At 50.3% G+C, this 24,182-nt stretch overlaps 1 protein-coding gene across 5 annotated transcripts in view; it reads right to left on the reverse strand.

Moving 5' to 3' along the window:
- Positions 1–24,182, reverse strand: part of RFX2 (regulatory factor X2) — a 91,799-nt gene that overhangs the window by 36,295 nt on the left and 31,322 nt on the right. For 4 of the 5 annotated variants that reach the window (XM_040461663.1, XM_040461662.1, XM_040461661.1 and 1 more), the window contains exons 2-3: positions 3,204–3,316; positions 1,377–1,466 (exon numbers count right to left, since the gene is read on the reverse strand). In XM_040461663.1, the coding sequence (XP_040317597.1) occupies positions 1,377–1,466; positions 3,204–3,308 (195 nt within the window). In that variant the 5' untranslated portion in view covers positions 3,309–3,316. Of the gene's footprint in view, positions 1–1,376; positions 1,467–3,203; positions 3,317–21,340; positions 21,467–24,182 lie in introns of those variants that run through there. The other variant, XM_040461660.1, reaches the window with a different exon arrangement.

The following is a 24,182-nucleotide window of genomic DNA, read 5'->3' on the forward strand; positions in this document are numbered from 1 at the left end:
GCGTGGTGCTGGAATTAACAATCGACGGATCGTGAGAAGCTTCTAGGGATTAACATGCTGGGTGGGTTGTGCCTTAGGGGACTGGGTGAAACACAGAAGTCACTCTGCCAGTCCAAGTTGCTCAGGGACAAAGGCCCCACAGAGAGGAAGCTTCTAGAATCACGACACTGGTCTTGTTCTCCTGTCCCCCAAGGAGCTGAGACAGAGCCACTGGCTCCCTGCCGGGCCTGCCGAAGCCTTCGCTTCTCTCCCACGACCCGAAAACCTGCTCCCGTGTTCACTGACGCAGTTACCGGACAAGCGCCTCTAAACTCACCAGCTTAGATTTAAGCCGGAGCTGCCGGGGGAGAGAGGTGTGCTCTCTGGTCTCAGCTGTCACCACAATCATGCTCAGGGGTCCTTTCAGGCAGGAGTGTGCACTAATTTTAATTCCGTATGTGACAGGGCACAAGTCCGCCAACTCCAGCCAAATCTGGCCCGTCTCTTTTTGTACCTTAAGTTTCCCTGGGACATGGCCACGCCCCTTCGGGTACATCTACAGCTGCTTTTGTGGGACAGTGGCAGAGTCCAGCAGCTGGCCTGCTAAGCCAAAAAATACACTATTTGGCTTTTTCTGGAAAAGTTCTGCCCTCCGCTGTCCCGGATCATGCCGACTCTGTGTGGCTGGTGCACCCAGGCCCTGAAGCTCGGTTGCCAGATAACCTCATGTCACAAGAAGTGCTTCCTGGGTCGTGCACTCGTCTGAGGGCACGACAATTGCCTCCCCAAGAGGTTCCATGTTCCTCCAAACCTGAAACTTGGCTCTCTGTCTGCGTGTCTACCTTAGCATCCCAGTGCTCCGTCGGGCTGCTGGGTTGCCCCCCAAATGCTGAATCTCTGAATGAATGAAAGATCATCAGCTTTCTTGGCTTGTTGCAAACTATCTGCAGTAAAAGAATTTTTTTAAACATAGCTTTCAAGGGGCTGAGCCTTGAGAAAGGCTGAGCCTTTCAAGGGGCATAGCTTTCAAGGGGTGGCTCAGTCGGTTAAGCATCCAACTTCGGCTCAGGTCATGATCTCACAGTCCACAGTCTGTGGGTTCGAGCCCTGTGTCAGGCTCCGTGCTGACAGCTCAGAGCCTGGAGCCTGCTTCAGATTCTGTGACTCCCTCTCTCTGCCTCTCCTCCCTTGCTCGCACTCTGTCTCTCTCTCTCTCAAAAATCAATAAACATTAAAAAATTTTTTTAAACATAGCCTTCAAAAGAACCTTCTGGTACAGAGCTGAAGATATCAAAGACAAAGCAATAGCAACAACAGAAAAGGGTGCATTGTCCAGAGAGGGCACCGGATCACTCAGTGCTGATGTGTCTGTCCCGTTTTACCTGGGCTATGGTTACCTGCTGTGGCACCTGCTGGACCCTGGGGAGGGAGATTGGCTGCATCTGGGCCCCTTTGGGAGCCGAGCCCGCTGTCTGGACCAACACCCTCTAAAATGGAAGGAGAAAAGGACATTTAGACTTGTCAGAGGTTAGTCCTTAAAGCAAATACAGGTTATAACCAGGGCTACCGCCATCTACTCCACCATCACCTTCCAGAAACATAGCGAGATTGGCAGGAGAGGAGTGTGCGCGCGCGCGCGCACACACACACACACACACACACACACACACTCTCATTCTCACGCAGGAGCACATGCGCCTCCACCTGCCCCCAGCAGCTCTCCCTCCCTCGGGTCTGTCTGCGAGGTGGCCTGGGCTGTCCCTGACATCAGGCTGAGAGGCTGGGTGATAAGAAGAACCCTGCAGACAGCTGTCCACACCACCTTTCCCATCCCTGGCACCAAGCTGGGGCTGGTGGCCGCACGTGTCCAGCGCGGTGGGAAGCTATGCTGGACGGGGCAAGCTGGAAGGCGAAGCGTGACGAGCCCATTGGGGGAACTGAGGCAGCAGGAACTCTTCTCTCTGGCAAGGAGAGAGGCACCCACTGTTGTGGGGAGGCAGGGAAGCCCACCAGCAGGAGCGCTCGGAACTTTCCAGAAAGAGAGCACCCCATGTCAGCGGCAGGGAGTCTGCACGGGGAGCAGACAATGCACCCCGGGGGCGGGGGGAGGTGAGGCCAGGGACGGCGCGTGGGTGGCTGCGGGGACCGGATGCATTGCTGGCAGGGATGAAGCCTTGGAACTTGGGAGGCACGCGGTGGCCATGGCAGGACCCTGGAGGCAGGGCCTGGGCCCCAGCCAGCCTGTGGCTGCTACCGAGAAAGGCTGGGCCACTCAGGCCTGAGACTGCGGTGTGGCGAGAAGGAGCCAAGGCGGCCGGGGGCGGAAGGCCGGCGTGTCAGGTTCAAGTGGGCAGGGAAACAAGTCAATTAGCTACAACTCAATCTGATCACATCCCCTTGGTGCCCTGAGACAGGCTTCCAAGGCCCACACCGGGGCTGCGTGTTTGCAAGAAATGAAAGCTTAAACACGTCTGATTATCTGTTCTGAAATGAACAAGCCGCTTTCACACGTCTGCCCTTTGGTTTTGGCTGAATTATGGGGCTTTTCTACCTTTGTCAATTCTGTCATGCTTCTGACTTTTGGATTCGTACTCGTAGGTGGTCACATGGCCACAGGGGGCCTCCGTGCATGTCTCCAGGTTTCCAGTCTGTTCCGTGGCCTTCAGCTTGGTGTGGTCCTACATCGCTAACTTTATGTTTAAGTCTATGGTGTGTTTCCAGCCGTGGTAGAAATCCAGAAGGCAAGAGCCTTAACGTGGAAGTTCTCTCCTCGCAAATTGTAAAGAACGTATCCGTTTGGATGGTAGAATTTTAACCGATCTTTTGCCTTATCCATAAGGTTTCCCCGTGTAATAGGGGTACTTCCAAGGCATAAGAAAATGTCCATTAAAAGATAGGAATATACCAAGCCAAGTTTCTTTTTTGAGTTTGTAGCGTTGGGTCCTTGGTGGGGCCTTTGCAACAAATAGCGAAAAAGCCAGTGTGACATGGAGGGGCAGGGGGAACAGAACAGAGGGGTTGCTATTTCGACAGGAGCAGCGTTGGGACCGTAATGTCAGTTCAGGAAAATATAGATTCCTTTCTCTGCTGCCTCAAGTGTTTTCCCAAACCTAAGTGGGGGCGTTTGGGGGGGGGGGGCGGTTCCCCCCCCCCCCCCCCCCCAGGCCACACTGGCTTTCTCGGAACAGCCTGAGCCCCGAGCAGCGGGCAGGCTGGTCTGTTACCTGCGGGGAGGCTGGCACAGGCTGAGCCACGGGGGCCTGGGCTGCTGCCGACGGACACAGAGCCACAGAAGCCGGCGAATCGGATCCACCCTCTGAATTCTGCATGCTCAGTTCTAAAGAAAGGCGGAGAGAGGTTGAGTGGGGCAGGACTGCAGCCACGGAGGCCCAAGTGGTGACTACCTATGGTCTTCAAACTTCACGTGCAAGTCGGCTGGCCATACTGGAGAAGGAAGAAAGGGAACCCAGTGGCACAAATGCCTCATAGGAAGAGCAGCGGGGGTGGGGAGGGGTGGCAGGAAACGTTTTTCCCAATATAAAACCAAAAGTTAGCTCTGCAGACAGTCCTTTCCAGGGCTCCTACAATTGTTTACTCATCCATCCAGTGAATCACAAGCGCCTGATGGATGCTTGCCATCTGGCGGGCTACGGTACCCCAAACTACAAGTGCATTCTCCTAAGGCGGGGTTTCTGCCCCTCAGCACTGGGGACACCGGGGCCGGATTGTCCTTCAGGCCGACCTCGGCATCCCTGACCTCCACTCGTTAGATGCCAGGAGCGCCTCTCCCCTTCCCACCCCCCACCAGTCATGACAGCCCAAAATATCTTCAGACGTTGTCCAAGATAGGAGATACACAGTGGGAGGAAAGAAGCATTTTCTCTTGGGCTGGCTAGAAGTCCTGCTTTCTGTTCCTGGAGATCCTCGCCCACGAGAAGGGCATAAAAGTGTATTTCTTTGCAGCCAGATGCGTACATCTTTCAAGTAGGTAGTTTAAACATTCCATACAGAGGGGGCCTGGGTGGCTCAGTCGGTTACGCGTCTGACTTCGGCTCAGGTCATGATCTCGCGGTTTGTGAGTTTGAGCCCCGCGTCAGGCTCTGTGCTGACAGCTCAGAGCCTGGAGCCCTGTTTGGATTCTGTCTCCTCTCTCCGCCCCTCCCCTGCTCGTACTCTGTCTCTGTCTCTCTCTCAAAAATAAATAAAACGTTAAAAAATTTTTTTTTTAAATTCCATACAAAAAGACTCATTTAATACCAGAACAAAGTGGCAGATGGTACAAAAAAATCATTCCATCAACATGCTCAAGGTCAGACGGTCTGCACTTTGTAAGAACCGGCTACCTTCGGCACTTGAGAAGCTGTTCAATATGCAACCTGCAGAGAGGAGGTGGCTCAGCCCTGTCCTGAGCACGTCCCCCCAAGCCACAGGTGGGGTCTCCCCACTTCTGCCTCATGCGGGGCCTGAGCAGCAGGTACACAGCATGCTGCTCAGGAGGCACCTGCCAGAACTTTCCATATGCTTCTATCACCGCGAGGGCTCCCACCTCTGAGGACGAGTGAAGAATTTGTTGAAAACTCCTTTTTTTTTTCTTTTAATGCAAAGAAAAACTGCTACCAGATGAATATAATTTGCCTAAAGAAAGCGGAAGGCAGCGTGTGAGTGTTTTAAATCTGTTGAGTGTTGGTTTGACCCCATCTTTGTTGATGAGGAATAGTCTATGACGTGGCCCATCCCCCTCCCAAAGACTTTGGCACCACGAGAGCTGCTGGCTGGATCCACGGATCTGTGGCCTGTGCCTGTGGCGCTTTCCTGTTTCCCTGACTCGGTCCTTACCACTAGATGTCCCCAGAGCCATGTGATGAGTGGCACCCCCTACTTTTCTTTTCCTCTTCCACAAGAGGAGGAGACGTGAGAATTTCCAATGTGTATTTCCTGGGTCTCCAACTCTCTGCCTTCCTGACAGAACTGACCTTCGGAATTATTCTGCAGGAAGTTGCGCAGTCGAGGTCTTATGCACAGTTCCTCCAACATCCGAGTCAGTCATCTGCACACCATGCGCCCCTTTGTTCCAATCTGAAGCCAGGAAGTGGGTAACTCCAGTGGTAGGAGCAGGAAAGCATTGGACCTGGGCTCTTGGTGGAAAGAATCCACTAGTGATGAAGCCAGCGAGCTGAGTCAGAGGCCGGCTCCTTGCTCACGGGCAGGAAAGAACTGTGCTCCACAGCCTAAGTCTTATGAAAACCCGGGGAGCCCGTGAGAGTGTGAGGTAGACAGCGAGCCCACGCTCGGCTCACCGCGGCCAGAATGCGACTTCCAGAGTGCAAATCATCCGACACCACGCCAAGTTTTCACACCGACGTGCTTCCTGGTTTACTGCACTATTTACCATGTGCTGTCTGTCACCCTGCTCGGCGTATGGCGTGTAGGCCCAGGGTCACAAAATATTTTCCGCAAAGGACGAGAGGCTTTTCTTGCAACTACTACACTTTGCTGTGCTGGCACAGGAGCGGCCATTGCTAACACGCACGAGTGATTCTGGTTGAGCACTAATAAGACTTCATTTCTTAAAAAAAAAAAAAAAAAAAAAAGTCCATTACAAAATGTCCTATGGACTATAGTTGTTGGTCCTTGGCTCATATAATTTAGGTTTGATGAAGGGATGTGGTTTTGGAAGGTGGGTCGAAAAATTACACTGTCTGGGGTCAAAGTCTTGAGGTCCCAGGCCCTGGAACCACTGCAAAGGTCCTGTGGCCACATCTCACCAGCATGAGAGAACTGGGGGGGCCATAGGGGATGATCCAAATTGTTAGGAGGATGAAGCTGCCAGCATTTAAAGACGAATGGAAATATCATCTGGCCTGAAATGACAACGGTGCTCCTGAAGTTTATAAGGTTACAAATAAAATCACCAAGTCCCGGAATCTCAGAAGCCAGGCACAGCCCTTAAAACTTAAGACAGGACAGGTGCCTGGGTGGCTCAGCTGGTTAAGCATCCGACTTCAGCTCAGGTCATCATCTTGCTGTTTGTGGGTTCGAGCCCCGTGTCGGGCTCTGTGCTGACAACTCAGGGCCTGGAGCCTGCTTCAGATTCTGTGTCTCCCTTGCTCTCTGCCCCTCCCTAGGTCATGCTGTCTCTCTGTGTCTCTCAAAAATAAATAAACATTAAAAAAAAAAAAGACAGGAGTTTGGGCACAAGGGGCAGATCACTTTGGGAAGTTGTACTGCATTGAATAGTGATCCCCAAAACTCATGTCCACTCAGGATCTCTGAATGTGACCTTATTTGGAAAGAGTGTCTTTGCAGATATAATCAAGGTAAAGGATCAAGATGAGGTCATACTGGATTAGGACGGACCCTAAATCCAGGGACAGTGTTCTTACAACAGACAGGATAGGACACACAGGGAGGAAGGCTGTGTGACGACAGAGGAGGAGACAGATGGATACAGCGACAAGCCTAGGAAGCCAAGGATGGCTGGGGCCCCCAGAAACCAGAGGAGGCAGGAAGCGTCCTTGTCTGGAGGGAGCGCAGTCCACCGACACCTTCTGGTCTCCAAACTGCGAGAGTAAATTTCACGTGTTTCAAGCCACCTGGTCTATGGTACTTAGCATGGCGACCCCAGGAAACTCATGCAGGGATCCGTACGATGAAGAGCACAGTTGGGACAAGTTGGGACAGTTGGGACAGTCCCGTACAGTTGGGACAAAAGCATCCTACGAGATGGCTTCTGTGTAGTACGCGGTGCCACGCACAACCCAGGCAGCTGATATTTACCAACTAAATAAATACCTTAGTGCCTCTTTAGGATTACAGCCCATACTGAATTGTAAGAAATTACATATAGTGAGCATCCACATAAAGCTTCAGAACATTTACAGGCTACCTGGTTATTTTATTTTATTAAAAAAAATTTTTTTTAATGTTTCTTCATTTTTTGAGAGAAACAGAGAGGCAGAGCATGAGTCGGGGAGGGGCAGAGAGAGAGGCAGACACAGAATCTGAAACAGACTCCAGGCTCTGAGCTGTCAGCACAGAGCCCGAAGCGGGGCTCAAACCCACGAACCGTGAGATCGTGACCTGAGCCCAAGTCAGCCATTCAACTGACTGAGCCACCCAGGCGCCCCTACAATCTACCTGGTTACTTTAAGGATAAATAGGACTATTCTGGGAAATGTAATCACCTTTGGCGACTGACCATTCTGCTCTCTGTGGACACATCCCTTCATGTTAGTATCAGACAGACAGACTCACAGACACCATGTAGGTCAGCCTGGCTGCCCCAATACATTGAGACACAATATGCCTGTCTGCAGGGGGCATGAAATCCTCCCTTACCCATCTAAGAGGTGGTACATTGCATAGAAGCTGATCCAGTTTCCTGAATTAAAAAAAAAAATTCAGGTCCATTATTCAAGGGCACACACCTATTTAAAGACACTGGGGGGGGGGGGGGCGACCAAAGCAGGCAGACACTGCCAGCGAGCCCACCCTTGAAAGATTTCTGCCAGTCAGAATGATGATTCTGGAGTTTTGCCAGGGGCACGCTCCATGAATGTTTGGGTGGCAGAAAGCAGCAGTCTGGTGGTCTTGAAGTGTCAGAGAAGAGAGTTCAGTATGTTAGGGGGAATCCTGGAAGATAGAGAGCCACAGAGGGGGCGAGCTCCCAGATCTGCCTGGAGTCCACCCAAATCTTTGATGAGCTGACTAAGCCACACTTGTGTGGGAAAGACACCAGGGGTTTTGGAGAAAAACCAGCAGCTCAAAGATGGACAAACTAAGAGGAGAGTTCAGCTGCTGAAAAAGATATATTTGCATGAGGGGCAGGGTTCAAGTCCAGCCAAGTTAAACACTAGCAAGGGGAACACAGCAGGATCCAGAAATTCTACAACATAGCATTCATGATGTCCAGGACCCAATAAAGATCATGAGCTATGAGAAGAAATAGGAAATTGTGACCCGTACCCAAGAAAAAAGGGGAAGAGTCGATAGCCAAAGCAAGAGAATCCAGGTGATACAGACAAAGCAGCTACTAAAAATATGGCCAAGAACTTGAAGGAAGTTATATGCACAATAAAGGAACATACAGGAATCTCCATGGAGAAAGACCAACTATAAAAAAAAAAAAAACAACAAAAACAAACACAAGTAGAAATTCTGGAGTTGAAAAGTACAATAACTAAAATGGAAATGTCCCTGAATAAACCTAATAGCTGATTGGAGATGGCAGAAAGAAGAATCAGTGAACTGGAAAATAGATCAATGGAACCCAATCTAAAGAACTGAGAGAGAGAAAAGCTGAAGAAAAATGAACAGAACATGCGGTCTAACATATATGTGACTGAAGTCCCAGAAGAAAAGGAGAGAATGGGAGAGGAAAAACGTGTATTTGAAGAATGGCCAAACATCTCTTAAATTTGGTAAAAGATACCAACTTATAGAGAGGAGCCTGGGTGGCTCGGTCAGTTAAGCAACTGACTTTGGCTCAGGTCATGATCTCACGATCCGTGGATTCAAGCCCCACATCGGGGTCTGTGCTGACAGCTCAGAGCCTGGAGCCAGCTTTGGATTCTGTGTCTCCCTCTCTCTCTGCCCCTCACCCGCTTGCACTCTGTCTCTCTCTCTCTCTCTGTCTCTCTTTCAAAAATAAATAAACATTAAAAAAATTTTAAAAAGTCATCAACTTATAGATCCAAGAAGCTCAACAAAGCCCAAGAATGACAAATACAAGAAAACTGACTTAGATGTGTTATGGTTGAACTGCTAAAATAAAAAAAGAAAAAGAAAATCTTGAAGGCAGTCAGAGAAAAACTACACATGATCTGTAAGGGAACAATAGTATGGATAGTAACCAACTTCCCATCAATAATAACGGTGACCAGAAGATAATGGGATGACATATTTATGGCGCTGAGGAAAACCTGCCAATCTAGAATTCTATATCCAACAAAACTGTATTTTTTCCTTTTCTTCTCTTAATTTCTTTTTTTTTTTTTAATTTTTAATGTTTATTTATTTTTGAGAGAGAGAGAGAGAGAGAGAGAGAGAGAGAGAGAGAGAGAGGCAGAGCATGAGCTGGGGAGGGGCAGAGAGAGAGGAAGACACAGAATCCGAAGCAGGCTCCAGGCTCTGAGCTGTCAGCAGAGCCTGGCACGGGGCTCGAACTCATGAACTGTGAGATGATGACCTGAGCCGAAGTCCAATGCTTAACTCAGTGAGTCACCCAGGCACCCCTTCTCCTCTTAATTTTTTTTTTTAACGTTTATTTATTTTTGAGACAGAGAGAGACAGAGCATGAACGGGGGAGGGTCAGAGAGAGGGAGACACAGAATCCGAAACAGGCTCCAGGTTCCGAGCTGTCAGCACAGAGCCCGACGCGGGGCTCGAACTCACGGACCGCGAGATCGTGACCTGAGCCGAAGTCGGCCGCTCAACCGACTGAGCCACCCAGGCGCCCCTCCTCTTAATTTCTTTAAAATACATCTATTTAACAAAAAAATATTATAACACTCTACTGTGTGTTTTTATGACATATGTAGAGGTAATCTATACAACAACAATAGCACAAAGGAAGGGGAGGGGTAAATGGAATTAGGCATGCAAGGTTCTTGCACTTTACATCATGTAGTAATCTCGTTTGTGATAAATTAAAGATGCATCATGTAATCCCTAATGTAATCTCTGAAAAAATTAAAAAAAATATATAGCTTAAAAACTAATGAAGAAGCAAATGAAATTCTAAACATATTTGATTGTCCTCAAAGAAGGCAGAAAATGAAGAACACAGGAACAACAAAAAAGATGAAACAAATAGCAAAATGGCTTTCCTAAATTGAGGTATATTAATAATTACATTAAGTATAAATATATGAAACACTTGAATGAAAAGACAGAAATGGTCAGCCTAGATAAAAAAAACCAAGATCCCATGGTAAGTTGCCTTTTTAAAAGAAATCCTCTTTAATTTTTTTTGATGTTTATTTTTGAGAGAGACAGAGAGAGACAGAGAGAGACAGAGCATGAGCTGGGGTGGGGCCGAGAGAGAGGGAGACACAGAATCCGAAGCAGGCTCCAGGCTCCGAGCTGTAAGCACAGAGCCCGACGCGGGGCTCGAACCCACGAACCGTGAGATCATGACCTGAGCTGAAGCCGGACGCTCAACAGACTGAGCCACCCAGGCACCCCAAAACAAATCCTCTTTAAAGTTGATTTATTTATTTTGAGAGGGGGGGTGCAGAGAGAGGGAGAGAGAGAGAATTCCAGGCAGCCTCCACACTGTCAGCATGGAGCCCGATGTGGGGCTCAGACCCACGAATTGTGAGATCATGACCTGAGCTGAACCAAAAGCAGTACACTTAACCGACTGAGCCACCCAGGAGCCCCCAAAGAAATCCTCTTTAAATACAAAGGCACACAAAGGTGGAAAGTAATGGAATGGAAAAAGACATACCATGCAAACTCTAATCTTAAGAAAGCTGGAGTGGCTGTAATGAGGAGACAAAACCAACTTCAAGACAAGGAATATTACTAGAGACAATGAGGGACATTTCATCCTGATAAAATTACCAATTAACTCATCAGGATGACCTAATCATGACAAAGGTACATGCAGCTAGTAGTACAGCTTCAAATTACCACAAAGAAGAAATTAACAGACTTAAAGGAAAAAATAGATAAATAGTCACAGTGGAGATTTGGAGTAGAAACACTCTTCCCTTTTGATAGAAACCAAACAAAAACACCAGTCAGGATACAGAGTATCTGGATGACACAATCAACCACAGGGACCTAACTGACATTTATATAACACAACAAACCAAACCTGAACATTCTTTTCAAATGTGCAAGGAATATTCGCTGAGGTGGGTCATATTCTGGGCCATAAAGTAAATATATGTATTTTGACGACAACGGAATAAATTAGAAGTCAGTAAGATATCTAGAAATACGCCAAATGTTTTGAAATTTTTAAATACACCTCTAAAATAACCCACAGGTCAAAGAATAAACCATAAGAAAAACTAGAAAATATTTTGAACTGACTGATAATGAAAACATCACATATCACAATTTGTGGGATGCATATAAAGCAGTGCTTAGAGAGAAATGTTTAGCTTTAGAAACTTAAGTTCAAAAGGATGGCTTAAAAATCAGCCATTCAAGTTTTCAGCCTTAGACAGCTAAAAAGCTAAAAAGACAAGCAAACCAAACTTTAGTAGAAAAAAGGAAATAATAAAGTCAAAAAATAATGAAAGAAAACTCCACAAACCATGGAGAAAAAACCAACAGAACCCAAATTTCTCCAAAAGTGAAATTTCTTCCAAAAAGAAATGAGCTATAAAGCTATGAAAAGACCTGGAGGAAACATAAATGTATACTATTAGGTAAAAGTAAATTTATACTATTTTATACTATTTATACTAATTTATACTATTAGGTAAATGCATACATGCCGTATGATTCCAACTATATGACAATTCTGGAAAAGGAACAACTATGGAGATGGTAAAAAGATCAGTGACTGCCAGAGGTTTAAGGGGAAGGAGGGATCATAGGTGGAGCACAGAGGATTTTTTTGGGCAGAGAAACTACCCTGTGTGATGCTACGTTACTGTGGTGGACACATGTCATCATATATCTGTCCAAACCCACAGAATGTACCATATCAGGGGTGGACCTTAATGTTAACTATGCACGTTGGGTGATAACGATGTGTCAGTGCAGATTTCCTCTACAAATTTCCTCTACACTGGGGCGGGGGGGTGGGGTGGGGGAATGTTGACGAAGGGGGAGGCTGTGCATGTGTGAGGACAGAGACGACACGGGAGATCTCTGTATCTTCCTCTCAATTTTGCTGTGAACCTAAAACTGCCCTAAAAAAGATAAAGTCTTAGAGAAAAGATTGCCAACCCCCTATAAAAGATTGATAAGAGGAAAGAAAGGAAAAAAAACCCAAATTGCCAATATCAAAAGCAAAATGAGATATATCATAAATCTTTTTTAAAAAAAAAATTTTTTTTTCAACGTTTATTTATTTTTGGGACAGAGAGAGACAGAGCATGAACGGGGGAGGGGCAGAGAGAGAGGGAGACACAGAGTCGGAAACAGGCTCCAGGCTCCGAGCCATCAGCCCAGAGCCCGACGCGGGGCTCGAACTCACGGACCGCGAGATCGTGACCTGGCTGAAGTCGGACGCTTAACCGACTGCGCCACCCAGGCGCCCCTCATAAATCTTATAGAAACCAAAATGATAAGGAACTATTATGAACTTTAGCCAATAAATTCACCAACTTAGATCAAATGAACACGTTTTTTAAAAAACACAACATACCAAAACTGACACAAGATGAAATAGAAACTGTGGATGGAATATCTAACAAAGAAATTGAATATGTTATTGAAATCCTCCTTACGGAGAACACTTCAGGCCCAGAGACTTTCACTGTTAAATGCTATAAAACACTGAAACAAAAATTAACACATCAATTCCATCAGAAAATACAGAAAGGGATACTTCACTCATTTTAGGAGGTTATCAAAACCCTGATACTGGCGAGGTGGGTGGGGGAATGTGATAAATGGGAGATGGACGTTAAGGAGGACACTTGTTGTGATGAGCACTCATCGTTATATGTAAGTGACAATCACTGAATTCTATTCCTGGAACTGATACTACATTATGTTAACTAACATGAATTTAGATAAAATTAAAAAAAAAAAACCTGATACCAAAACTTGATAAAGACATTATAAGATAGGTATTTAGATCAATATCTCTCACGAACACATATAGAAAAATCATACAAAATATTATAAATCAAGTCCAGCAATATGAAACTAACAACCCATACGTACATTTTCATTTTTTCCCCCCTAATGAAGCCCCAGCTCCTTCCCTCCTCAAATGATTTTTGACAAAGGTGACAAAACAATTCAACAGAGAAAGGAAAATTGGTTAAGCAAATTATATATCCATATGGGAAGAATAAAACAAGCGAACTTCGATCCCTGTCCAATACCTCACACAAAAGTGATTTTAAATTAGATCATAGACTTACACAAAGAAGTCAAAACTATACAACTTCTGAGAGAAAACATAAGGGCATAGGCAAAATTTTTTTAGACAGAATGCAGAAAGTAATAAGTATGACTGAAAAACTCAATAAATTTGATTTGTGAAAATTTTAAAACTTCTGTTCATTTAAAGACTTGAACAACACAAATCAGTAAGCCACAGTCTGGGAGAAAATATTTGCAAAACAAGTATCTGACAAAGGGCTTTTATTTATAATATGTAAAAAGCTCCAATAATTCAATAATAAGACAATCTAATGGGCAAAAGACTTTAACAGGCACTTGACAAAGATATCCAGATCCCCAACAAGTATACGAAATAATGCTCAACATTGTTAGTCACCAGGGAAATGCAGATCAGAACCACAATGAGATACCACTAAACACTCACTAGAATGGCTAAAATAAAATCTGACAACAACCAATGTTGTGACCACAGGGAGCAATCGTAACTCTCACACACGTGTGGGAATGTAAAATGATACAACCATGTTGGAAAAAAGGTTTGACAGTTTTCTAGAAAGTGAAACCCACCCTTTAGCCCAGAATGCATCTCCGAGGTGTTCATCCAGGAAATATGGAAACATGTCTACACGGAACCCCGTATACACAGGCTCACAGCAATTTTATTCACAACAGCCCTGAAGTGAAATAGCCCAAATGTCCATCATCGGGAGAATGGATGAGAAACTGTAGGCTGTGCTAGATTGAAGATGCAGATTGTAATCCCTAAAGCAACTACTTAAAAAAAAAAATACAAAAGATGCAGCTAAAAGCTAACAGGGGAACACCGCTGAGATATTACTGATTAATCTAAGAGGATGAACTCTGAAATATACAACCCCTGGGTGAATTTTCAAAGTCATTATGCTGAGCGAAGGAAGCTGTATCCAAGAGTACACGATGTAGAACAGACAAAACTAATCTAAGGTTTTTTAAAAAAACAAAAAAAAAAATCAGGGATCCCTGGGGGGCTCAGATGGTTAAGCATCTGACTTCGGCTCAGGTCATGATCTCGCGGTTCGTGGGTTCGGGCCCCGCGTCAGGCTCTGTGCTGACAGCTCGGAGCCTGGAGCCTGCTTCTGATTCTGTGAGTCTCTGTCTCTGCCCCTCCCCAGTCCGCGCTCTGTCTGTCTCTCACAAAAATACATAAATATTAAAAAAACAACAAAATCAGATCAGTGTAGGGGGCAGGAACTGATGGGCAAGGGACAGGCAGGAACTTTCCGGGGAGTGGATGGACACATTCTCCATGAAAACAGGGTATGCTTTACATGGAACACTCATTTGTCAAGAGGTGACAGTCAAGATTCGTGCATTCACAGTATGTAAATTTTAACCCAGAAAACCCTGTAAAAATATAGTAACGGAGTGGAGGTTGGGGGTGGGCAGGAATAAGTGGCATGAGAGTGGCAGAATGATGATACCCGTACAGCCCGGTGATACCTGCACGGGGCTCATTATACCGTGTGCTGATTTGTAGATGTTTGAGTTTTCCGTGATAAAAGGTTAAATAAACACCCACCCGGCAACTAGCCGTCAGTCCAAAAGGGTATGTGCAGGCACATTTTGTCACCGCCTTTCTCTGCATGTGCTGGCTTGCCACGCGAGCAGCCCTTGGAGATGAGGGCAGGGGATCGGGGAGTCCTTCTAGAAGGTGTAAGGCTGGATGTGAGTGACCCCTCCACCCGGCAGAACAGGGACCAGCAGGGGAAGGGGGAGGGCTGGCCCCAGGGACAAGGGCACCAACCACATAGGATGTGAGGTCGGGGAATCCCTAAATTCTGCTTTTCGCCTTCTCCGCTCAGCTGGTCAGGCTCCTGAGTGATGGCAGTCACCCTCGAGCCCTGGACACGCTCTGGTAGGGAAGAGTGTGGGTCTGTGCTGCTGCTCTGAACTTGAACTTGCAACGGGAACTGGGAATCAGTCTGTCTGACTCCGCGCTTGCTCCCTCAGCTTCGTTTGCCTGCTCCCCTAAACAGGAGAACCGTGCCCAAGGCGGGGGCCTGAGCATTCTTCCTCTGACTCCCTTCATCTGTGGCCACTTTCGACTGGGCTCTGGGGGCCTCAAGATGGTCAGTCAAGAGGAGAGAGGCCTCGAATGCGAGCCGTTGCCCAGCCTGTGAGGTTGGCTCAGAATCGCGCCCAGTGTGTTGTCTGTAAGCCAAGCAGGTTTCGTTGGCCACCTGGTCCCTGATGAACACACACTTGGGGAAGGAAGTGGGCAAGAGCAGCCTCCTTGGTGCGACTGCCCCCCTCTGCGGCTCAGGCCTGAGAAGGCTCATCCGACCTGGGGGCCCTGCCGGCGACACTCAGCAGGGGGAGCCTGTGCCCGGGTTTCCCGAGTGTAAGTGAGGGGCAGCGGGGGACCGGCGGGCAGCAGCCTGGATCGCGCCCGCCTGATGAATGGACCTGCCCTGGGCACAAAGGGAAGAGGCTTCTGTTTACAGGAAAATACTCTGGTTACCTGGTAACCAGTAATGACAGGAAAGGAAAGGCAGAAAAAGCTGAGGGCAGTTCTGGGCCCTGCTCCTGGCCGGGCGGGCGCTGACTCACCACAAGCTGAAGCAACCTCCTTTCTATTCCTGTCCCTCCGTGTGCGTGTGCGGAGCGGAGGGGTCGCCTGCCTTACATAGGTCGGATCGGTATTTAGAAAACATCTTGTCATCTCTGCAGGAACGGGGCGGGGGGGGGGGGGGGGAGCAACAATGGTGCTTTTAGCTACCTTCGTTCTGATTGGCCAGTTAACTTCCGCTCTGGGGAGACACAGGGCCTTTCCCTCTTCCTGTGGGGAGAGACCCGTGGCCTCCCCAAAGCTCTCAGTTCATGCTCTCCTGGTCCCTGGTACTGGCGGCACCAGGGTCCCCTTGCCCCCGAGAAAGCAAATTCCTATTTTCCCGTGAACAAGAAGCAACAAGTCCAGAACGCCCTCGGAGGGTACCGTTGTGTCCAGGCCGGCTTCGCCCTGACGCCCGTTTGACATTCCGAGTGTCAGCTCGGTGGCCACAAAAACCGTGTCCGTTTGCTTCTCTTGGGCCTCCTTCAGTGTGGGCGCGAGGTCTAAGGAGCCAGCGATGCCCACTTTAGATTCTGTCCCAACTATCCCCGCTGGCGTCGGGATAGCCCTGCTCAGCTGCAGGCACCCGGAAAAGGCTCGTGCACTTGGAGATCTAAATGTCCATCTCCTTGCTGAAAAGTGTCCTCGTTAACACATCCTTTCTCGCTCTCGGATCCCCGCCGAGGCACCCACCCAGTGGGCACTAAAGCAGGGCCTCCCAGCCTGGGCACTGCAGACATCAGCCCGTTTCTCCGTGGGGGGTTGTCCCGGGCTCTGTGGGGTGCTGATCAGCATCCCCGGCCCCTCCCACCACACACCGGGAACACCCTCCCTCGGCCCTGAGTCTCCAGACACTGGCAACCGTCCCCTGGGGGAAGGATGGCGGCCGAAGGACAGCCACCGCTCTAAGTGAAGTGCAGTGTCCGAGAAGGGAGTTGGACAGACGGCCCGTGGGTAGAAGGCACATGTAGACAGGTGACCAACAGGAAGGACAACAGAGGAGGACGCTGCAGTGACCCAGACACAAAGTAACCGCGATTCTGCCCAACGGGAGGCAGAACTGGAGGCAGAAACGTGGGCCCTGCGGAGGCTTCCCCCGTTTCTGGGGGGTATCCAGTCTCAACTGCCAGCAAGGGTGCCCCATTATTCCTTCTTTGCCTAAACCCTTCGGACGCCCCATCGTTCCTCAATTTTTCATTTTTTTCTTGTGCAGCAGCCGACTCTGAAGGGTCGGAGCTGGCTCCGAGTTTCTCTGGAATGAAGTATCGACAGAATTCAAATTCCTTTTTCTGTTGGTAAGAATTGGGCTTCTGTTCTTGTTTTCTTCACAGCAGCCAAACGTTCCCTCGCCGTCCAGCAGAGGAGCGGGCCCGAGCCCTGCAAGTTGGCCGTCTGAAGGGCTCCAGGCAGGACGCAACGGGTGGGACAAGCTACTCTCATCACAAAGGACAGCGGCCTTCCCCCCCCGCCCCCCCATTGCAACGGGGCAACACCTACTTACGTTCCTCCCTAAAGGACACGATTTGGCAATCAGTTTGAAATTTTGGGGGCGCCTGGGTGGCTCAGTTGGTTGTGTCCGACTTCGGCTCAGGCCGTGATCTCGCAGTTCACAAGTTCGAGCCCCACCTCGGGCTTGCTGCTGTTGGCACGGAACCCGTTTCGGATCCTCTGTCTCCCTCTCTCTCTGTCCCTCCCCCACTCACTCTCTCTCTCAAAAAAACAGATTGTCCAAACTAAGGTATGGTTACGTCAACTCGCATGCAGTCTGATTTTGGCTGCCGTCTACAACGTCATGGGCTTAGGGGGCGCGTGAATTAAAAACCACCCAGCCCTCACGGGCATCCTCACCCACGAAATACGCTTTTGGCAGGCAGCCCAGTTCCACCGCTCGTTCATAATCCCTTGAACGCCACCAGACTTGGTTTCCAACCACTTCTTTTCCTCAGACTTGCCGCTTCCTCTCTGCCTCCTAAGCCACTGGACTAGTTCAGGTCAGCAGGCATGTCCCCAGGCCTCGGGGCCACGTCGAACGATGTCTCCAGCGCGGAACGGACCGCCCGCCTCCCAGGGACCTGGTGCAATCCCGGCCTCCTCCTCCTTGCACAGTGGAAGTTCTGGGTCTGCCTCCAGGGCAACACTGCCGGTCCGAAATCAAGGGCTACCAGGAGTCTGACCACTGAGGGGTGGGGCGGCGTCTGTCACGTTCTGATGCCAAGGGTCTGCGGTCCTCGAGAAGGTTGAGCATCGAGCGTCACGTGGTTCCAGGCGCGGTTCACACTCACGAGGCGGCCCAGCCTGCCCTGGATGCTCCAGACCTTCTGACATGAAGACTGTCTGCTCAGAGCTGGTCCGAGAGCCCCGCTCCGTGAGCGCATCCCGGGAACAGACACCTGGGTCGCTTCCCGCTTCCCAGCCCGCCATAGGGTCTCAGCTCTGTCACGGAAAAGACCCAGTGGCCGTCATCACAGACGTAAGGCAGGCACAACTTCTGAGCAAACACTGAGGTGGCTGACCCGCCATGTGGACTCCCACAGATGAGTTCGGATCTTAGTTCCATCATTCGCTGTGGCCTCAGTTTCTTTATCTGAGAAAGGGGTCGGGCGGATGAGGTGCAATGATGCATGAGGCGTGCCCGTCCCGAGCTTGGCCCCCAGCCGGTGCCTGATAAATAGAATACAACCTAGTGGAAAGGGAGAAGGGTGAGAACCCCAAAGACACCTGCATCGGCAGCGGCCAGCAATGCGGTTCGGCCTAACTGTACCCCAGACTCTGGGCCAAGTGTGATCTTACTTAACTCTCCGGGAAGCTACTCCATTACCATCCTCGTTTTAGAAACAACAAGGGACAAACGGAGGCTCAGAGAGGTCAAGCGAGAGCTCGAGGCCACACAGCCTGAGGAGGCAGAGCTGGGTTCGAACCGGGTCTTCCTCCTTTCGGCAAAGGAGGCGCACTTGGTCTGTAAAGGCCCCCGAGGCTCCCACTGTCTGTGCCGCAGAGGCCGTCTCCTTCCCGTGTAAATCGTTCCTCCGCCCCGCGGCAAAGAGAACTCGGAATAATATCATGAGCTCAGTTTTCTGCTCTACAGGTGTCTACGTAATTGAGCTTATGTCACTGGCTGGAGCTGTGGATCAGCTGAAATGATTCATGTGGACGAACGACACGGGTCCAAGCTGGACATGTACGTTTGGCCCTTTCTGTCTGGCTCAAGTCAAGAAGCGGCTCTTCCTGCCACTCAGTCACTGGGAGTGACTTGTCAATAATGACTCCGATGCCACCGTCCCCTCCGTCTTTTCCCACAAAGCAACCAGAAAGCAGAGTGGTATCGTAGTGGGGAGCACGCCGGGGGCCCCTGCCCAGCTGGGCACATCCCATGCCCCGTGGCCCCGCTGCCACCTTGTTTTCCGCGCCCCCCTCGGCCCTCTCCCAGCCTCACGGGTTCATCTGGACGCTATGGCCACTTGGGCTTCGTCTTCTGCAGCCCTCCCCGTCCTGCCCTCTGCTTTGTACCCACTTTGGCTGGCGCTCTCTGGAGAAAGCGAGGCCTCCTCTATGGTCTGAATGGGATGGTTACCCGACCCCTCGGCACCCCCAGTTCAATCCCAACGGCATTCGATGTGCCAGGTTCCGAGCCCGTGGGCCTGGGTGCGGGCCACTGTGCTGCCTCCACCAAATATACGGCTCTGCAGGTGGCCAGTGTGGCTGCAGAGGTCCCGACTGGCAGGGACAAGGTGGGTGGGGGCCATTCTGGTGTGAGGGTCCACCGGAGGCTGGGACTGGCGTCCCCGTGAGCACCACAGCGGCGATGTGAGGACAGGGACGATGACACCTGCCAGGATGGGACTGATGCGGCCCCGGAAAGCAGGGCTGAGGCTAGAGAGCGCCGCGGCCCTCAAAGTCCACCCACCCGTGACCGCTAGAACAGGACTGCTGGGTCATAGGGAGCCGCCATCGGCAGCTTCTGAATGGACCCAAGCAGCACCATGCACAGCGCTGAACACCCGCCGTCCGTCACCCCCCCCCCCCCCCCCCCGGCGCGGGGGGGGCCCCCCGGCCGCGGGGCCAGGGCCCCGGGGGGGGGATTTTGTTGGGGGGGGGGGGGGGGGGGGGGGCTGTCCGGGGCCCTGTGTGTGGGGGCGGGGAGGGAGGTAGGCTGAGCAGCATCCTGGCTGCCACCCACTCCAAACCAGGAGCACCCCCAGCCGTGGAAACCAAGTGTCCCCTAGGGGACTAGTCAGCAGGGGGTGAGAGGCACTGCTCTGCCTTTTCTGGAACTGCTCATAAACTATAACCTGCATTTCAACCCAATTCCCGGGAGATTTGTACCTGCATGAAAGTTTGAGGGGCGCTTCTCTGAACCACCACTTCCCCCCTCCCCACTGCAGACGTTTGGGGCCACGTTGTTCTCTGTGGGGCATCCCAGGCACTGCGGGGGGGGGGGGTGGACAGCATCCCCGGCCCCACGCACTCCATGCCAGGGGCCTCCCCTCCTCATCACAACCCCAAATGACACCACCCAGTGGTGTTCCCTGAAGGTCAGCGCGGCCCCCTTTGAGAACCACTGGTCTGACGCCACGGCCTTGCTGAACCTGGTACTTCTAGACCAACCAAGCCATTCTCTATGCTCACTGCCCTCGGTTCTGCTTTCTGTCTCCCAGTTGTGCATGTTTGGTTCCCGGACGAGGCCGTCCTCAAGAAAACAAGGCTTTTAGGGCGCCCCCGACAGCCTGGGAGAGGAGGAGCAAGGCAGGCCGACCAGGGGCTGGCCGGGGGCTCCCTGCTCCAGGACATCTGTCCGACTGACACCCCCCCCCCGCCCCCTGCACAGGACGGTGCTGCCCAGTGAGTGACAGGGGCACTTCCTGTTCCTGGAAATGGCCAATAGGCCCGGGCGTCGGGCGGTACCTCCATGACTGACTCAGGCAAAGGAGAGGCTGGCTTTTCTCCTGCTGCCAGCATCACACCCGGGACCTTTCCAAGTGACCCCAACTCCTCTCGGGAGTCACCCCTCACTCTGGAGTTTCGAAAGCAGACAAACGGCCGAGCTGAACATCAGGAACTTCCCCCGTAACAGGCCAGCACTGGAGGGGCCCGTACGAATCAGCCAGCCCTGCTCCTCTGCCCGCAGGATGAAGGGACCCGAAGATGTTAAGCGCTTTGCCCAAGCTGCAAGTCCTCACGTGGGGGGAGGTATCTCCGTGGGGAAGTTTTTTAAATGATCCATTTAATAGGAAGTTTTTAAGCGAGGCGACAATTCCTGACAAAGCACTTGCCAATTTTCTGGAATGCATAGTAGCATTTCTGTGGAAGGACTGACCTCCTCAGCACAAACTCCTCTCCCGCGATCCTGCTGTTAACAGGTTACAGGAAGAATCTTGTATTCTGATTAATCTTTTGGGGCATCTTAGTGTAAGTCAGAACTTACTCATTTTGATTCCAGTACGCTTGCTGTCACTGGCATCTTAACTATTGCATCTAACAGGGCTGGTGGCTAACAAGCTTGCCTTGTACAGATACTCACAGCTTGCTTTTATTTGTTCTAGAACGCAAGTGACATCCCATTGTAAGTTTTGGCTGCAAGACTAAGTCGGAAGCTTGTTCACATACTTCCCATTGTCCCGAGACACTAGCCGGGGTGCTGGCGAAAAGTGCAAGGGACACTTCTCGGGGCATTCAGCTACAGAATGAGCTGCCGGTAAAGCAACCGATCCGTACAACTAAAGCGAATCTCACCACGGAGCCGTCTGACTGACCGCGGGCGCTGTGCTCTGATACGGGCTGCACTTCTGCGGTTGCTGCTGCCTTAGACAGACTGCACTCGAGACGAACTAGGCAGGACGGAGCCCCCACCAAGAGCCTGCGCTGCCTGACAGTTCCCAATTTATAGCCCTGGCTGGTGGGCGGGGCGGGGCGGGGCGGGGAGGGCGGGGCCGAGAGTGGGGGAAAGAAATGTGTCACCGGCTTTGAATGAAGCGCAGGGGCATGTTTACCCAAGCAACCAGCCCTGGTAAACAGTCGCTATCTCTGGCTCACTGAGGAGGAGGTAGGGAGTGACACTGTTGTGATCAAAATCCACGGGCTGGCTGCAAAGTGCCCCTCCACGGGGTGAGGGTTTTCCGCTCCAGTTAGAGGGAACACATCTGCTTCCCCAATATGCGCAATATACGCGTTCGCCTGAGGGTCACCCGAGTATCCAACTTCTCAACGGGAAGAGCGAGGCAGAGTAAAGAACCAGAAGGCTCTGGGTCCAGTGTCCGTCACCAGCCAATCTTATATGTGAATGTTGTCACATGTGACCCACTGGGTTCAGGTCCCGGCTTTTCTGATATTCTCCAGCAGCCGCTGGAAAGCACTTGGAAAGCAGGTTGGCCAGGCAATCATTTTACAAACACGAGGAATTAGATCAAAAAAGAAATTCCACTCGGGACTGAAACAAGTCTCCAGTGGAGAGCAGTCGAGGATATGTTCAAATGGCTGAAGGTTCTTCCCCCCCCGGATGAGCTGTCACAATGAGAGCACGTTTTCTTCCACGGAGACCCCAGGGGGACCCAGGTCTGCCTGTTGTGGCAAATCAAACTCAAACATAATTTCATCAGAGAAAAATATATGCAGATGTTCAATTAAAACCTGGAGTCCGCAGTCCTGGCGCTGTTTGCTGGCCCTCATTGTTTGCTGAGTAACAACGGTTGCCAGGGACAACGCAGTCCACTCCCGTCTCTAAGAGCCTGTTGCTGGGCAACCGCAAGAATACTTCCCAAACCAAACAATGTCATCCCTGGAGCAATCCCCTCTATCTCACATTAACCAGATCTAAAAAAAAAACCCTCCCAAATATGTAATCTATTATTTTCAGAAGCCCTAAGAGAAAGGCAAATAATCTCTTCTCTATAGTAACCAAGGGGGAAACAGTTTACCATATTTGTTCTGAAATAACAAAACCCAAGAAGGACCAACCTCCCCGCGGTCAGCATCAGAGCAGAGACGTCTACAAGCCTTCCCAGTGCCGGGAGGAGAAAGTGCCTTTTTCTCCAAGAGGAAAGAATGTATTTACCATCAAGCAAACAATGTGGGATATTCATAGCTGCACATGGGTTTTCTGGGCAGGGATTATACAAACTAAAACTAACTGGGGATTGAGCTATTTGAACAAGATGTAAGAACAGAGGAGTAGATACCTGATTTAAAAGACTTTTGAAAATGTCATGTACAGACAAATAAGTGCAAACCAAATTGTTGACTCAGCATTAGAAGTGCCTCCTGGGACTCTGCGGGAAGGAACCGACAGCATCTGGTGTCCCTGTGCCTGCTCTTCCTGCCCCACTCAGCAACAGGAAGAGGAAGACGAAGAGGAAGAGGAAGAGGAAGCCAGGCCTGGGAAGCACAGGGACACACAGTCTCGGAGAGCAGTGATAGGGAGGTGTCTAGCTTTGGCCAATCTTGACCCACCGAGAAAAAAACCCAAGCTAACCTCAAAGCCAATCCAGCCTTGGCTCTGTCCAGAGGAATCTGGGCTTTGGAACTTGGAAGGGAAGGGGATAGCACCCCATCTTACAAGGGGAGGGCACAGTTCTAAGGGGATGGTCTTATTCTAAGGGGGGGGGAGCATGGCCAAGAATCTTAAAACATGCTGACAGAACAGGAAGTATGTGGCCGTAGCCACAGTGGGTCCACATTTTAGGTTATAAAGGCACCCGGCACTGATAGATTTGTGCATGATTAAGGTATACACTTTCAGCTCCCAGCTGAGGTTTGGCCTCCAGCGAAACCTGGCCTTTGAGATAGACATGACTGACGCAAAGCAACCTTCTTTTCCTAAGACAGCATACAGGAGGCGCTCTTTGAATAAACAAGTCAGAATGAAAGTGTTTCCTTGAGAGTAAGGGGAGGCAGACTCCACACTGTTAAAATCTGAACCTGGGTTCTAGGGAGATGGGAAATTTGAAGCCAGATATTTGGGCCATTAACGCATGGCAAAGCAGTAACGCTGATCTCTAGCCTGGAAGTGAGACCACCAGCAGCTGAAAGTGTGGGAGTCACTGCTCCTAAGGCCTAGGGGACACTGCCAATTCTGCCTGCGCTCTGCATCTGAAGGGAGGCTCTGACACACAGCCGTGAGGGTCCCAAACCCCATCTCTGGAAAGAGGATTGACATGGGGGTCCTCTGTACATTATTCATTGATCTCAATACAAACTATTTATTGAGTGCCTGGCATGGGCCAGGCATCTCCCACTAATCAAAACAGACAAAGTTCCCTTCCCTTCTGGAACTTATATTCTGTCCCCAGGTAGTGGGGGTGGGTGGGGAAGGATAGAGACAGTAAACAAAATAAGAAAATCTACAATATGTCAGATGGCGACAGATGCCAGAGGTGGGGGGTGGGAATGGAGTGGAGGCAGGGAGCAGTGGGGTGAGATGGGGTTGCAATTCTTAAAGGATTGCCGAATGCCTCCCCCAGAAGACTCATTAAGGAAACAAGGAAAGTGAGGGGCTGAGCCATCTAGGGGAAGAGCATTCCTGTGGAGGGAACAGCCAGTGCAAAGGCCTTGAGATGAGGCCATGCCTGGCTGGTGACTT

The sequence above is a fragment of the Herpailurus yagouaroundi genome, unplaced genomic scaffold (assembly GCF_014898765.1).
Source record: "Herpailurus yagouaroundi ecotype Mexico unplaced genomic scaffold, PumYag 295, whole genome shotgun sequence".
Classification (NCBI taxonomy): Eukaryota; Metazoa; Chordata; class Mammalia; order Carnivora; family Felidae; genus Herpailurus; species Herpailurus yagouaroundi.